Source organism: Cydia strobilella, chromosome 8 (assembly GCF_947568885.1).
Source record: "Cydia strobilella chromosome 8, ilCydStro3.1, whole genome shotgun sequence".
NCBI lineage: Eukaryota > Metazoa > Arthropoda > Insecta > Lepidoptera > Tortricidae > Cydia > Cydia strobilella.
The window spans coordinates 3,559,341-3,575,929 of record NC_086048.1 but is presented as its reverse complement, the minus strand read 5'-3'; the positions used below and the strand labels follow the sequence as shown (position 1 = coordinate 3,575,929).

The 16,589-nt window shown below is 36.6% G+C and overlaps 1 protein-coding gene across 2 annotated transcripts in view; it reads left to right on the top strand.

Annotated features, from left to right (window-relative positions):
* The window catches only part of LOC134743454 (bone morphogenetic protein 1), a 477,569-nt gene that overhangs the window by 416,667 nt on the left and 44,313 nt on the right, over nucleotides 1-16,589 (top strand). For both annotated transcript variants that reach the window (XM_063676882.1, XM_063676881.1), the window contains one exon: nucleotides 16,194-16,429. In XM_063676882.1, coding sequence (XP_063532952.1) covers nucleotides 16,241-16,429 — 189 coding nt within the window. In that variant the 5' untranslated portion in view covers nucleotides 16,194-16,240. The remainder of the gene's footprint in view (nucleotides 1-16,193; nucleotides 16,430-16,589) is intronic.

Here is a 16,589-nt window from a genome sequence, read left to right as displayed (position 1 = left end):
GGGTCCCTTTGTTTGACATAATTATTGAGTCATAAATATTATGATTAATCATAATTCTGAAACCGTTAACTTTTCAGAATTTTACTCAGGTTACCCTATAGATATTTTAGGTTAGGTTAGGTTTGTTTTATGGCAATCCTGAAAAGTTGCCCGTTTGTGAGTTTTTTTTTATGACTAACGAAAATGTGGACAAACCATACATTAGGACTTAAAACTATATGGCAAACAGAGACCCAAGAAATATAGTACTGTGATTACTTAAAAACACAAATCAAAAAATATTTCATAAAATAATTTGATTTGTTCCCTAGTTGGTATTACTTTATAAATTTTGAAAAAAAGGTGGCAAAAGATACAATTCGACACTAGACACCACACAGGTAAGTCGAGAATGTCGAGATCCATAAGAGCTGGTGTGAAAGTTCTACTCTGTAGGGGCGGTCACCACACCAAAAACTCCTACTTGCATGGAAACTTTACGCCAATTTCTGGAAAACAATCTTATAAATGAATTCATTTATAACTGTCCATGCAGTTTTGCAGTTCGCAGTACGTTTTTACAAAAAAAAATCCATTCAGTAAACACAACACGACGCAAACCAAACAAGTGAACAAAATAGCACCATCGCAGCATCTGAAAAATCGAACAATGACGTCATACGTGCAAAAGGCTGGAAGCCGACGGATGCAGCGGCTGGCCTTTGTTTCGAGCGAGTTTACGGGGCAACCGGAGTTAGGGTTGTACCAAAGGTTTTCTGGCTTTGATATTTTTTTATACCAAGTCCAATTCAGATTTAACATGCTTTGATAACTGGTTTTGATACGACCTTGACGATCGTCTGGTGTTTGGCGCAACTCACACACGACTTTCACTTCATTTTGCATGCATCAATCAGCGTGAGCGATCTTCAAGGTCATATCAAAATAAGATCAAAACCATAACAAGTTGTTAAATCTGAATTTGGCTTTAAGACCTGTGAACGGTTGAAACTCTAGGTGTCTAAAGTGTGTTTGCAACTCATTATAGGTACCTAACTTGTCTACTGAGTTAAGGTTAATTTGGTTAAGGATTTGATTAGATTAGGGTCAAGGAGGAAATAGTGGCTCGGTAGAAAAAGGCCGGGTACAGTGGCTCGCTCAACCTAATTTCAACACGAGAGAGGCGATATTAGGGCGACTGAGCCATTGTTCGTGCTGAGCCACTGTTTCCGTTTTGACCCCCACTGTTCTACGGGTAAATGCTAAGCTAAAGCAGTGGGGCGAAACTGATCCTTTCGGGTATTCTATGCTCCGTTCGGCTCAGCATTGCTACGAGCAATTGTTAGGGTTGGCAGAACTTGACGTCCCTTTGCGTGCACAACCACAGATAAGATAATGACTTGAATTTTGACAACCCGAAATAGCCGAAAGGGATAGTGCCATACATTAGAAAGGGACAGCATGAATCCTTAAATCGCTGTCAAACTTCGGTTTTGTAGGTGGTTTCTTTTCTGTACGGTAGTACTATTACTTATTCTGTGGCTAAAGCCCAAACTGGCCCTAAGCAAAATTATTGTTCATATTATTTTTGGACATGGTAATTGGACTCGGGTATGTCCTTAAACTGCGTCCGGACCCGGATATGTCCTTAAACTACGTCTAAAAGAGAGGTATGGGCACTGTGAATGACATCTTGCTTTGTGTGGTAGGGCACAGGACAGCGGATGTCATTCCAGATCTAGAGCAGAGCCCAACTGGGGAAGTACCTCCACCTTACAGAAAACCGCAGCCAAATAACAATAGACCCTACTCATAGTGTTGTGTTCCTGCCGGTAAGTAAGGTTGCCAGAGCTCAACGAGGGAGAGGAGTGTTAGGGTCGGCAACGCGCGTGTAATATCTCCGGTGTTGCAGGCGTCCATAGGCTACGGTAACTGCTTACCATCAGGCGGGGCGTATGCTTGATTGCCACCGACGTGGTATAAAAAAAAAAAGATATAATTATAGGCATATTTTCTGAAAACGGCCGAGGCCCTTGAGCAGAACCCTGCAAGGGCACTAGTTGAGGCATCTGCCAACAATGTGACGTAACCAAGCACGCCATAACCGCGACACAGATACATAACATACGAAGATACCTTAACATAGCATACATAACATTAAAGGAAGAGGTCAAATAAGGTAATGTAAATATTTTAGCAAGTTTAGGTTAGAAACTGTAGTAGATGTTATATTATCATAATGTTATACTAAAGACAAAGAAGTATGTTTTATACTATTATTTTAACCGCGTATCATACAAAATATACAGTGTATTGTATGCGAGCCCGAGCAACTTAAACCATAGATTAATAGATTTATTATAACTATTTGGAATAACATATTAAGAATTATATACCTTACAGAAGAAAAGGTTTGGTTTTGGGGATATTCCTAACTTTCCAAAATTAATAACACAAAATGTTCAGGCAAACTTTACTCATCGTAATGAAAGACAGTCATATTAGTCCTTTCGCTGTAATTGCAGTTGTTATCAAGACAATGTTTGAAAAACTTTTCTATTTTGAGAGTATAAGTATACATATTTATGTTACTCGTAAAATGGTAAAATTGGACGTCTGTAGATGAAAATGTCTTTCTCATAAGATCGTCAGGATTTTTTTATGTATTTTTGGCGTTCCACGCGTTATACATTCCTGGTTGCCCTGAAAACCAGCGCCATGGCTAATATCTTAGTCATCGGCATATGCCAAGTGTTATCCATTTTGGTGTTAAAATATATTAGAATAAGATGTAATAGGTTAAGTTTTATATTTTACACCAAATAAAGTATTTCTATTTCTATTATACAGGTAAGAGCCACCCCACACTAGCGTCTTTTTAGCATCGGCGTCCAGTCAACGCTAAGGAAAATGGCGTCGTTGCACAGTTGCACCAACGTTTGGGTCGAGCAGCAGCCATGAAGTTGACTACGCCAATGCTAGTGTGGGGTGGCCCTAACTGGCGGAACAAAAACTAAACAACACTTAAATTTGTCTTGACAATTTTGACCGCGTGTGTTCGGATAACTTTGAGCACTTCCACTTAATCCCACCCATTGACTAAAGGTTAAAAATGGGTCAAGTCCTTCCATTTATTTTTCCATTGTTACATTTGTGAAATGTTTGTTGACAGATAAGGTCCTATCGAGGTCCCACGAACAAAGGTCTAGGTCCAGGACAATACCCATTCGTAATGTAGGCTGACGTAGGTACGGTAAGCTCTAGATGTCTGACGTAATATATTGAACAGGGCCAACAATTAAGTTGAAAATGGAGGACCCGCGCGAAATCGCCTTTTCATACAAAAGTAGTCCTCATTTTACCCTCTGGATATTAACATTATTGAAAATATTTTCACACAGTTTGTTGTATATCAACCACAGCGATGCCCCTACGTTTGATTTTCGAATTTATTAAATTTGTATAAAATCTGGTTTTCGCTACTAATTTCTACAATAATCAAAAATTATATAGATATGGTTAATATACATCAAATTATGTAAAAATATTTTCCATAAGATGGGGGCATGTCGCAAGCTGTCATTAAAACAAATTGAATCGATCCTGAACGCTCCATTTCGACCGCGGCCATGTCACCGGTGAAGCGAGCCGTGGGCGCTGCGGGTGGCGGCCGTGACGGACGATCAGACTGATTGTAAAGTAAAGGGACCGATATCGGATATCGGAAACATGAATATAAAATAAAAAAACCGGCCAAGTGCGAGTCGGACTCGCGCACCGAGGGTTCCGTACTTCTTAGTATTTGTTGTTATAGCGGCAACAGAAATACATCACCTGTGAAAATTTCAACTGTCTAGCTATAACGATTCATGAGATACAGCCTGGTGACAGACAGACGGACAGACGGACAGCGGAGTCTTAGTAATAGGGTCCCGTTTTTACCCTTTGGGTACGGCACCCTAACATGATGTAACAAAATAGTGGCGATCCGTTTAAAGGCATATTCGGTATCGTGTTCTGATTAGGAAAAAGTGAAACAAAAATGTTTTTATCTATAGGGCAGGTCGTCCATGTCGGCCAATCCTCCATACAAAAGCCTAACAATTTTTAGCGTCAAAACACTGCTTCTTCTACTTTTTCCTAATCAGGCCTTAAACGGAATCCCACTATTTTTGTTACACCTTGTATTGGCATGTTAAGGTAGGTATATTCTATCAGTTCTAAATTTCACAAATATTCCAATCTTGCCGGATAATCAGGCTTTAACATAAATCGCTAAGTACTAACTTTTGCTTTACCTATCGCATAAAACTTATATCATTGCTTTTTCGAGCATTCGGTCTCCAACGTCGTGTACGTTAGGTCGTACGATCAACGGTACATCCGTTGATCGTTGGGGTAGGTATCAACATAACATGCGTGAAAAAAGTTTTCATTTACCGCCATTTTGACGTACAGTTTATCTTTTAATTATTTAGTTTTGACAATCCTTTCTTTCGACGATCTCCTCTCCATTGCCCTCGCGCTTAATGTGCATCTACATCTACCGTGTGTACCGAATGATGATATCGTCGATATGCACCTCTTCTTTATTACCCCACCCTCTACGGTCATAGTCATAGGACCAAGGCAAACTAATAAAGGCAGATATCATCTGTAGCCGTACCACAGTCGATCACGGTCCATCTCGCCCCATACTGATGTATTGGTGCACCCTTGCTGAATGAGTGATGTGTGTGTGTGTGTAGATATTGTAGCCGCCGTGTAGATCAGGATCACGACGACTCAAATAAAAGCTTCGATTTGAAGTAAACTGATATATTTAATCTTCCAATAAGTACTGTTTTACAAGGGTTCTTTGACAAACGGTTAAGTGCAGAAGTGGTGTGTTGATAGTATGGAAGCTGATGAAAGAGTGATTTGCTATATTTGATCAGTATCAAAGGTGGTTTAAATTTAGATGCCTCTAATTGGCCGCGATACAAATTATGTGGAGCGCTCCTATTGGTAGTTGCGCATGCAACCTTTTAATATTTGCTAGTTTACGTAAGCTAGCCAAGCCCGACGGCTGCGTTTAGCTACTGCATTGCGAATATTTTAAGATTTTATACAAATATTAAAAGGTTGCATGCGCAACAGATATCATTTTTTTTAAAATACAACGTTAAAAAGAGTGAATTTATGGTCTTTAAGGTTAGAAACAAATGCCCATGTGATATCCCACCTATAAAACTAAACGGGGCCTGTACTCTTTGTGGTATCACAATTTAAATATCTCTTATTCTTTTTTTAAATTCTTATTTCAAGAGTGGTTGACCAGGGACAGTAATAGTTAATCCACCCAATTACACACTTATTCGTTGCATAGTATATTATAAATAGTTATTTGTGCAACAAGAGCGGAAAGTTGGTTTTTCTTGCGAGTGTTTATATTGAGTCCCGAGAAAGCGAAAGATTCTATAATTGAATCACGAGCGAAGCGAAGGTAGAATCTTGAGCGTAGCGAGGGACTCAAAAACACGAGATGTAAAATAACTGCTCTCGTGTTGCACACATAATTTTTCACCTCAGTAGTGAGAACATATTAAAGGTTAAAATGTATTTCGAATTACACAGAATAAACAGAAAAATAAAAGTATTATAATATGTACGATACGATAAGATACGATACGATACGATACGAGACGAGACCGGACCGGACCGGACCGGACCGAACCGTACCGTGCCGTACCGTACCGTGCCGTGCCGTACCGTACCGTTCCGTTCCGTACCGTTCCGTACCGTTCCGTACCGTTCCGTACCGTTCCGTACCGTACCGTACCGTACCATAAAAAAAATGTAATAAAAGTATGAAGTTCATTGCCTTCACTAAATTAAAAAGCTACATTGTTTCACTCCCTGTGTGACGAAAGTAGGCTTGTTAGAGCTGCTGAGGTGAAAAAAATATTTCCTATAAAAATCGTTGCCAAAGCAAAAGACAATTCCTATTGAATATAACACGCATGAAACTATTTAAAAGTAATCTCCCGTAAAACCACTTTATAGTACGAAAATATCACGACTACGGCAAGAACAGTATCGAGTCAACATGATCACAAATCGAATAAGCGCTGCGAACTTTGTAAACGATCGGAAACTTCTTGAGAGCTAAGATGTGTAACGTCTTCATACTTAGCCGGTTTGTACTTAACTTCGGTTATAGTTCGATTATGTAATGCATTAGATTTACTGACAGCTAGATTGCTACGTCATTTAGCTTGGCTTTAATGTAGGTATCTAAATATTAAAATACTAATATACACAAAAAAGGTTAATTACCTAATACATAAATACCTCGTGAACCTCGTGTTTAGGAAAAAGTCAGAGGGATATTTAAAATTCAGAATTTTTCTCATACCTGTGTATGTGTTCGAGTGTGTTGAGAATGCTGTGTGTGTGTAGTATCTTTTTAAATTAGGTATCAATATGAAAAAATGGGTGTTTTATTCTCTTTTAATAGCTTTATAATCTGCCGTAATAATTCCATCATTCCAATCATTACACTGTCAAGAGTAATGTCATTTCCAGTGTCATATACATTGACATAACTCCAATGCTGAAGCGATATATTTAAACTAACTTCATTACTTGCCATTATCTCTTCATTCCAATCACTACACTATCATCACTAGTAATATCATTTCTTTAAAGTATTGTTATTACTCATGATAGTGGCCCGTATATGATTCAAAATGCTTGAAAACAATAAACTGTTTACGTAAGAATTTAATTTAGATGTAAAATACGTACCTAATTAATATATCATTATTTTCCCTTTTATAAGTTAGGTAGGTATTTAATTCAAATCCAGACATCTTAATTATTGTTTAGCTGACATTTACACACGAAGTAATCTAAGTTTCATTTGATGTGGGCAAATTAGGATGTTTGCCCTAATAGGATGGGTCGGAATTAGAACCTATGAGGAAGATCAGTGTTTTAATTTATAAAATAAATCACTGGAGTTCGCCGAAGGCATAAGTTAGCTAGTCATTTTAATATTATTTCATGGAAAATTTATACCAATAAGTTTACTATAGATAATTAAATTGTTTCAAAAACAGCTGCAAGACGCCAGGATCCAATAATAAGTATAAGTATAGTATTTATATTCAGCAAAGTTTCAACGCTATCATAATTATAAGTATTAGGTATTAAGATTTCCGAAGCTTGAGCTCTCTCTCTATTAAAGCACAAACAATTGTAAAATGTTGAATGCATCTTAAAAGCAAGACCTGTCATTATATCGGTAATACATTTTATCGAATTTAAACTGTTGTGAGACATACTAACATTAAATCATTTTACGGTTTAGACTCACTTCTAAACGGAACGGTCGGAACGGTACACGGTCGTCGTGAACGCTGCTCGCACTATTAGTGCTTGAGAAAGGAGACCTAGGCTCTCCGAAACATGTCGCGCGAGTGACTAAAACAAGTGAGTCTAAACCATAAAATGATTTATTACATTTTATATTCAAAAAGTATTGTTTCTAAGTCAACTGTATTGAAACTTTGCCACAATGTGGCTTACTTTCATTTGGTGGTTAGCTTAGCTATGTGCGGACACAGTCGGGTCAAATAAGGGCACAACATTTTTTTTTGTCAGGTTTTCAAATTTTGGGAGTTCACCATACCTACGTATTTGCTATAGTACTATCATCATCATTACAATTCCTGCTATAGTATTTGGAGATCGTAGTTTTATTGTCAAACGGCACTCCGGCATCGCTTCATGGTAGGAACTCCAAAAATACGCACGAAGCGTTTTGCTTTCACATTTCTTATGCGAACTGCCAAGGAGTGGAACGCCCTGCCCGAGTCTGTGTTTCCGCATGAGTACAATTTGGGGCTCTTCAAGGCAAGAGTTAATAGTTATCTCATAGGTAAGCGTGCTCCACCGTAGACCACATCATCACTTACCATCAGGTGGGATCGTGGTCAAACGCCTGGCTATTCATCATAAAAAAAAACAATAAAATAGAAGTAAAAATCGTTTAATTCATATCAATTGATCTTTAAACCTACTGTTAATATGAAAATCATACAAAATAATGTTAGAGTTTACAAGAAAAGCCTGCAACGATTTTGATAGCACACGCAGTGCAAGTGTTATTCTAAACGTTAAATTTCTATAAAATTATTACGTATAAATAACACTTGCACTGCGTATGCTATCAAAATCGTTGCAGCCTTTTCTTGGTCTACCTCTAATAACAAAATAATCAAGTAAAGGTTTTTAAAAGTTCGAATGTTTCTCCAAACCTACAGCCGTATTCTGATTTTGATAACAAATTATAAATTATCCCTGAATTTTTTTTCTTCAACCAAAAACGTCACTTTTGACACTGACAGAGATCCATATCTACCTAATTCAGATCGAATTCATAAATTATTAAAATCATAATACGCCTGCTAGTTTATTGGTACGTATGCGACGTGAACGTCACAGTCGCGAGATATGCTAATTGTGCAGCGCTCAATCGCGGATTGCATGCAATGCGGTTCGCTGATTAAATTATACAATGCACAACGGTCAGGCACAAGCTCAGAGCGGGTTCCTGGAGGCGCGTTATGATTATAAAAGTATGATATCAGTGTGATATTTATTGAGATTAATCTACATTTTACTTGCAGCACTTCTAATCGAATCAATCAACCAGTATAATAGAATTGCAACTGGATCATTTTTATTCATGACCTTCATGAGCTATTTTGTTTCACTCCCTGGAGTGAGTAGTCTCACTTTCGTCACTAAGACGACGACGAAAGTAGGCTTGTTCGAGCTGCTGAGGTGAAAACAATTATTCACTACATCTGTACTGTACAGGTACACATAACATTAGGTATGTTACACATAACCAAATATGTACATGTATTAGGTATGTTATATGGCATGTATATTTCTTTGTAGTGCACAATAAAGTATTTTATTATTATTATTATACCTACATATTAGTAAAAAAATTAAAAAGTATTGATCATAAGAATGGTTAGGTCAGTTTCATGCCTATAAACGACATAGGTATTGTTGTGTGCATGGCCGCACCCTAATTCTAAAGACGTATATAATGTGACAGACGTATAGTTGACCAAGCGTTAGCGAAGGTCTCCGTTTCAGCTTGGGCAAAAATGCTTTCGTATGTTCCACAGGTTGCAATTCTCAACCGAATCTCGTGAAATTTTGTGTGAACAGATTCGATGTTTTTTTTATCGATTTTGGATTTTTTTCATAAAGCCACAGGTCACAAAGCCGCTAGTTACTACGTAATGACGTCCAAATTCTGGTATTGTATTGATAAAGTATTGGTAGCAAACGTTTTTAGTCTCGCTTCTATATGTCTATTTCTCACAAAAATCGCATATCTCCCATCATTTGCTAGCCTTGCCGTCTGATTCACCTAATTCAAGCGCTTCCCAGTTGTGGGCGAAACAATTAATATCACCGCTCGGTTGGTGCTTACACGGGCGTGAGCTACGTGAATCGTCAAATGTTCGCCAATTAAAATGAGTCTGTCTATGTATAGCTTAAAACTGAATAGATAAATGTATGGCTTAGCTATTTAAAAAAAATCGACAAAAGAAATCACATATAGTTGGTCAAGCAAATCTTGTCAGTAGAAAATAGCGGCAAATTTAAAAAATGTAGGCGCGAAGGGATATCGTCCCATAGAAAATTTGAATTTCGCACCTTTTTCTACTGACAAGATTTGCTTGACCAATTATAATTAGCGAAACTGCTCACAAATTTTACAACCTGTATTTTTTAACAGAAATAAATAGTTTTAATTTTTTTTATTGCTACAAAATAACGCATACAATTCGTTTACCCGTTTAAGAGCTACAGTACCACAGACAGACACACAGAAAAACATACACACATAGCCGTCAAACTCAAGTTTTATCATTATAACACCCCTCTTTTTGCGCCAGGAGTTAAAGAATTAATATTAGTTAGGGACTTGAAGTTTCTACTTATAATCCGTATGATTTTTACGCCTAAGACCCACGCGTGCGACGCGCTCAGACACAATGGCCGACCGCTCGCTCAAAATAAACAATGCCTTTTGTTTAACAGATTGGGGTCTTAGGCGTAAAAATCATTTGAGAAGATTCATACTATAATCGATTATCGATACTATAAAGAAAAATACGCACGACATAATGAACTACGTCAAAAACAAAAGAATCAAGTGCGTTTGAATAATATTTCCATTTTTGTAAAGTGGTCTTGATTGTTTCGATTGTTTTTGTCATTATTATTTGTTAAAGGTGCCTTGGCCCTTTTTGAGAGCTGAAGTTTTTCTATTTGAGAAAATGATTTCCAATAATTGACCGATTTGTTCGAACCCTCGGAATGGCTCCATATAAAGTCGCACTGTTAACCAATTTGTTGAAACGTTTATCTAAATTCTCTTTTGTGAAATATTTGGAACCAACAATTTTTCCTTCTAAATGAGAAGACGCAATTTTTGATCCCATTTAGGTACTGCTTGTTAGGTTTCAGAGAAATAAAAAGGTTATCTTTGTAAACAGTGTGGTTTTATGATGTAAAAAAAAAACTACATTCAATCTATCTTAAGACAAGTGCGCCAGTCCCGTTTCAGAGAAAAATAAAATAAAATTATGGCAAGAACAAATACAAATTTATGTACAAGGGAGACATATTGAAATCAGAATAGTTCTCACTGTTATAGTCATAATTTTCCCAGAAGAGATAATACCAAAAAAATAACTCTATCACATACACAATTTCGTATAATTTTCTGTAAATTAAATCACATTTTGACTAATTATTCATTTTTAAACTTTTATCTTAAAACCAAGTTGAACTTTCCGTAAATTTATTTTTGGAACGACATTTTTTACAACCAATAAAAAGTGATTGTGAACGAACCCTCATGTCATGAAGTATAATAATGGCGCCGTAAAATTTGTTTTACGTCCAATCAGTGGTTTGCAGTAAAAGTTTTTTTACTTAAACCAGTTTCATACATTATTCAGGTTCTAACTCACAAGCGGTATTGAACCTTTAAGTCTAAGGAGAGACTTCGCCTCCTTATGCGTGTTCTACCGCTTATACAATGGGCTGTGCTCTGAAGAATTGTTTGACATGATGCCAACGGCCGCATTCAATCACCGCACCGCTCGCCATCGGCAGGGTGTTCATCCTCACACCCTAGCACCTAAATGGTCGCGTACTGTGCGGTTTAAGAGGAATTTCCTCCCGCGTACGCTTCGGCTGTGGAATGAGCTCCCTGCCGAGGTTCTCCCGAGGGGCTACAGTATGGGGTTCTTAAAAAAAGGAGTGTACAGGTTTTTAAAAGGTCGACAACGCGCGTGTAATATCTCCGGTGTTGCAGGCGTCCATAGGCTACGGTAACTGCTTACCATCAGGCGGGCCGTATGCTTGATTGCCACCGACGTGGTAAAAAAAAAGGTTTTACAAGAGCTCACTAAGATTATCGACCTTTTAGTTTATTTTATATTTTATAAATGTTATTTTGTATATTTCTTTGTAAAATGTAAAGCTTAGCAGCTTTGTTAATTAGTTTATCCTTAGATATTGTTTATTATTATGAAGAGTTATTTTCACTACCAACGTATGCAATGCACATTTTTTTTTCCATAATCATTACTATAATACCTGCTTACAGTTAAATACATAGAAGCAAGATATAAATGAATATTCATTTATACAGAAAAATAATGAATGAATATTAATTTATGAGCATATGCTCAGCTTCCAGAAAATATCTAGTGATATCTACAAACATTTTACGAGACTTGAGATTGGTTAAATAGTAATAATTTGAAAATTAATGTAGAAAAAACTAAAATCATGACATTTAAACAAAGACGAACTGATGGTAGCAATTTAAATATTACATATAAGGGACAAAAAATTGAGGAAACAGATGTGACTAAATTTTTAGGTATAAGTGTAGATCATAAGTTGACATGGAGAAATCAAATTGACACTATATGTAAGAAACTACATCAATTTTCATTCGTTTTATATAATTTGAGAAAGATTGTTAATGAACCGGTTGTTTTAACAGCATATCAAGCCTATGTAACATCGACGCTAAGGTATGGCATTATATTCTGGGCCAATTCAGTTGACAGAGAGGTGGCATTTAAAGCGCAAAAAAGATGTATTAGATCATTATGTGGAATCCAGCAAATTGATTCATGTTTACCATACTTTAAAAACTTACTAATATTAACTTTACCCTGTTTATATATTTTTGAAATTGTAGTTTTTGTAAAATGCAATCCGCAGCTATTTCAGCAGTTTAAGAGTATACGTCTTAGAAACAAAATCAATTCGTTGCCTTCCAAAACGGCGTTATTTAGAAAAAGTATATTTGGAATGGCTCCAAAAATTTTTAATAAAATTCCAAATGAGCTAAGGAATACAGATGACATGATTAGTTTTAAAAGTAAGTTATTTAAATTTTTAATTGACAAAGCATATTATAGTGTAAGTGAATTTTTGTTAGATGATTTTGATAAGTAATGGTAACTGTGCTCAGCATGCAGCTACAGTCCATAAATGGAAAATTGTACGCCTTACGGCACAACATAGTGATACAATGATTATGCGTGACCTGTACTTATGTACCTTACCTATGTTGAACAAATAAATGCTTTTGACTTTTTTTTTTACTTTGAGACAGCTACTCTATATAAAAATGAACTGTCACAGGGACCATCATCGACGCGAGAGGTATAAGTGGGACCTACAGCTGTGTTAAAATCATTATAATACCGTAGTCGGGTAATAATGAGTCTGGGCTGTAGGTATGTTAAGCTTTCGGCTGGCACGCAAAACAAGATATCAAAGAAAACTTACAATCGAACGATCGAATTCAAATTTGGAATCCCCATCGCAGACCCAATGTTGCCACTACCATGAATATTCATAGTAAGCATCGTAAACTGCGTTGTCCGATTCAAGCCGCAGGCATAGACAATTAATAACGGCCAGTGTTGGACCAGCTGCCATAGACGCATTAGATTTTATGACCAAGCAAACATGTGTTACCTGCCAGTGTAAGGGATAAGTTATCTGGGTTCTAAATAGTAACGGCTTAGTGGCTTATAATCAGAGCCCGGAATTTTCGCGACAAGACAAAAGTGTCGCAATCTTGCTAGAGTTAGAAACATTTTTTTATCGATATTGATAGTTGGGTAATGGAAAAAAAATGGTCTACCAAATTAAAAAAATCTACGTCAGTACACATGACATTATACATGGTGTGTGATATTGATAGGAGTAGATAATCATTAATTTCTCAACCTTCTCTAGGAGTAAACAGTTTTGTTATGTATACTATTAAATTATGTATACTAATTGTGTCTGTTTGTATATAATTTTATACAAACCTCACATCTTTTTTTTGTTATATTGTTTTTATTTGGTTGACTGTCCTTTTCTTCTATTACACAACTATCGAAATCGATAAAAAAAAGTTCTAACTCTAGCAAGCCTGCGACATTCTTTTGTTTTACCGCGAAAATTCCGGGCTCGGGTAGTACCTACACCTACCACTGGAGGGCTCAATATTCTCAATAAATTATTGGTCTTGATTTTAATCTTATTTCAGTATGTATTTTTTACACTTTCTACATATAAATGAAGAAGTTAGGGACTTATTGTCCTTGGTGTCATTAAAATATCAACAAATTACTCCACTATAAAATCACCCATTCAGTTTCAATTGAAACACATTTAATCTATTTAATGCGCTTGTTCAATTAGCCATTTCACTGTCAAACACGGGCGCTGGGCGTCCGAAATTGGCAACATTTCGGACTAGCGACTAGTGAAACAATTTGGCCTTGAATCGACGCCATGTTGTTGATAATTAGATCTGCCGCAGTTGCTGCAGCGCTGCAAGTTTCATTGCTATGCGCGGGCGAGATGATCGGTATACCTGTATAAAATACATTCAGCTTACCACTCTAAAGGTTATGTTAACCGGGTCTCTATTGAAATAAAACTATGAAAACGGATTATATCGCGTATATTGAATTTATAATACATCCCGACGTTTCGAACCCTTTACAGCGTGCGCAATATTAGGGTCTCTATTGTTTCCCATAAAGTTTTAAGTCATAATGTATTGTTTGTCCGCATTTTCGTTAGTCAAAATTTGTTTTTTCTCAGAAACGCGTCACTTTTCAGGATTGCCATAAAACAAACCTTTTTTTTTTCAGGAGGGGAAAAATGCAATTACGCATACCACTCGGGCGTGGGGACGGACCCGAGTGGTTATGTGGGACTCCTTGTTTTGGGCTAATGGGACCCCTAGTTTACCCACTAAACAACCCCCCCGTCTGCCGCCATTGTGCTGTAGCGGTGGGCTGTAGGAACGCTCGCGCTTTACTTCTACATCACCACCAGCACCAGTCCGTGTTTGCGGACCATCGCCTCCGGAGGCCCTTGGTGGCCTTATTTTCCTATGGACCGTATCCAGTACGGTCGCCCTCTCCCATAAAACAAACCTAATCTAATCTAATCTATCTATAGAAAATCTTGAAAAGTTAACGGTTCCAGATTATGACTAATGATAATCTGACAATCATTACCATCTTAATCTTCTTCTCTTAATTGTTACTAACCGTTATGGGCCAGTGTTGTCTTAAATAAATAAATTGAATTGAATTGAATTACATTATGACTTTCAATAATTATCTCAAACAAAGGGACCCCATGTTAACAGCTGCTTTCAATTAATCTTCCCTAAAACATGTGCCTGGCAAGAATAAGGCCAATATGCACTTATTGCAGACCTTGCAATATATCTTAATAGCTAATTTCAATTAATCATCCAGAACAGAAGAAATAAACAACAAGTAAAGTTGTCGTCAATAGAACTTGCAACTAATATAAACAAACCATTTTACCTTCATTACTTCGTAATCTCGCTCTTTAGAAGGACAACCATGACCTTATCAACAGTCTATATACTTAAATATTTTATTAATATAAATTTTTAGTTAAATGTTAATTTTTAATATTTCAGGGAAAATAACCTTCGTAAAAATGTTACTTTATGTGTCAAACGCTAACAAAATCTGTCATATTTGTTTACATTATTTGCAAGTTCTATTGACGACGACTTTACATGCCGTGATATTTCTTCACCTCTGACTTTTAATCTGCATACAACCTCCACTGTTTCTATATATAAATTTCCTGAATAATTCCAATAACGCATAGTTGCAGATCATGAGGTCATATTACACTTGTTTACCCGTAAAATGACTCGTGCAAGTTTCCGGAATGTGTGGCCAACTAACTCGATCACGTCTATTTGAACCTAACTAGCCGTGTACGCCAGTGACGTTATTTTGAATAACAATATTAAATTATATGATACTAGGCAGCTCTTCTCTTCCTAGACCGCTTAAAGTGCTATTAAACTAAAGATATTAGCATGTCGTTAAAGCCAAACTTTTAGAATCGTTTTTGCTTTCTCAGACTTTACGAAGAACGGTTTGGTAGTGTAATTATATCCTTTTGAAGAGTTAAGATTGTGGAAAATATAGAACTACTTTTATTGGCATGATCATTATACTTAGGTACTACGATAATAGTTGGCTAGAAACTATTTCATCTGGGATTAAATTTTTTGTAAATTTAAGTAAAGAACTAAATGTGTAATGGATGCGTGTTTATGCGGTGATCGCTTACCATCAGGTGATCCGTCTGCTCGTTTATCTCCTATATCATATAAAAAATGGGATTAGGAAGAGCTGTCTTGCATCGTATACAATTTGCCGCACCAGTACTGCATTAGCAGCACGGATGCGGCTATCTTCATAATACAGCGCTTGTGTTGTGTGCCTTACGCGTTCGTTAAGATTACACAGCACAGCATGCAATTTCATTTACAACGCAGAAAGCAATTTAAAACGCAGAAAGCCTTTATTTAATTTCTCAAATTATTTATAAAATAAAACTGAAATCGGATTATATCGCGTATACTGAAGTTTTATTTCATAAGTAACTAATCGCAGTAACCGAAGACAATATTTCTCAAATTACTGTTCAAATTTTTACACATCCTAAATTAAGTTTAGTTATATTTACTCAACAATATATCATTAGAACAGAAGAAGAATAAAGAATATAAATTAATATCCTTTATTTTATTGTTACAGGTAACTTCCAAGGCGATATCGCCTTACAAGACACAGACTTCAAACCCATGAAGCCTGCCTCCAAAATTAACAAGTCTCTACAAGAAGAAGTAGAGAGGCTAAAGAAGGAAGTACTACTAGAAGGGTTACAGGTAGAAGAGGAAGGTTTGCCGGACATATTAAGGAAGAGGACGAAGCAACCGGCACCGGCGCCGGAGAAGCCAAAGAAGTACAATGACGCGATGCTGATGACAAAGGTAGGCATTGTAAAATAGCAAAAATTGACATTCTGTAAAAATATAAGCTCTGATGGGGTACGAGGAATACCAATGGGAAAATTTGTATAGATTGTCATACTGTTAATTTTACCAAACTTATTCTTATAAAAAATAACAGGAGTCAGAATCTACTTAAATC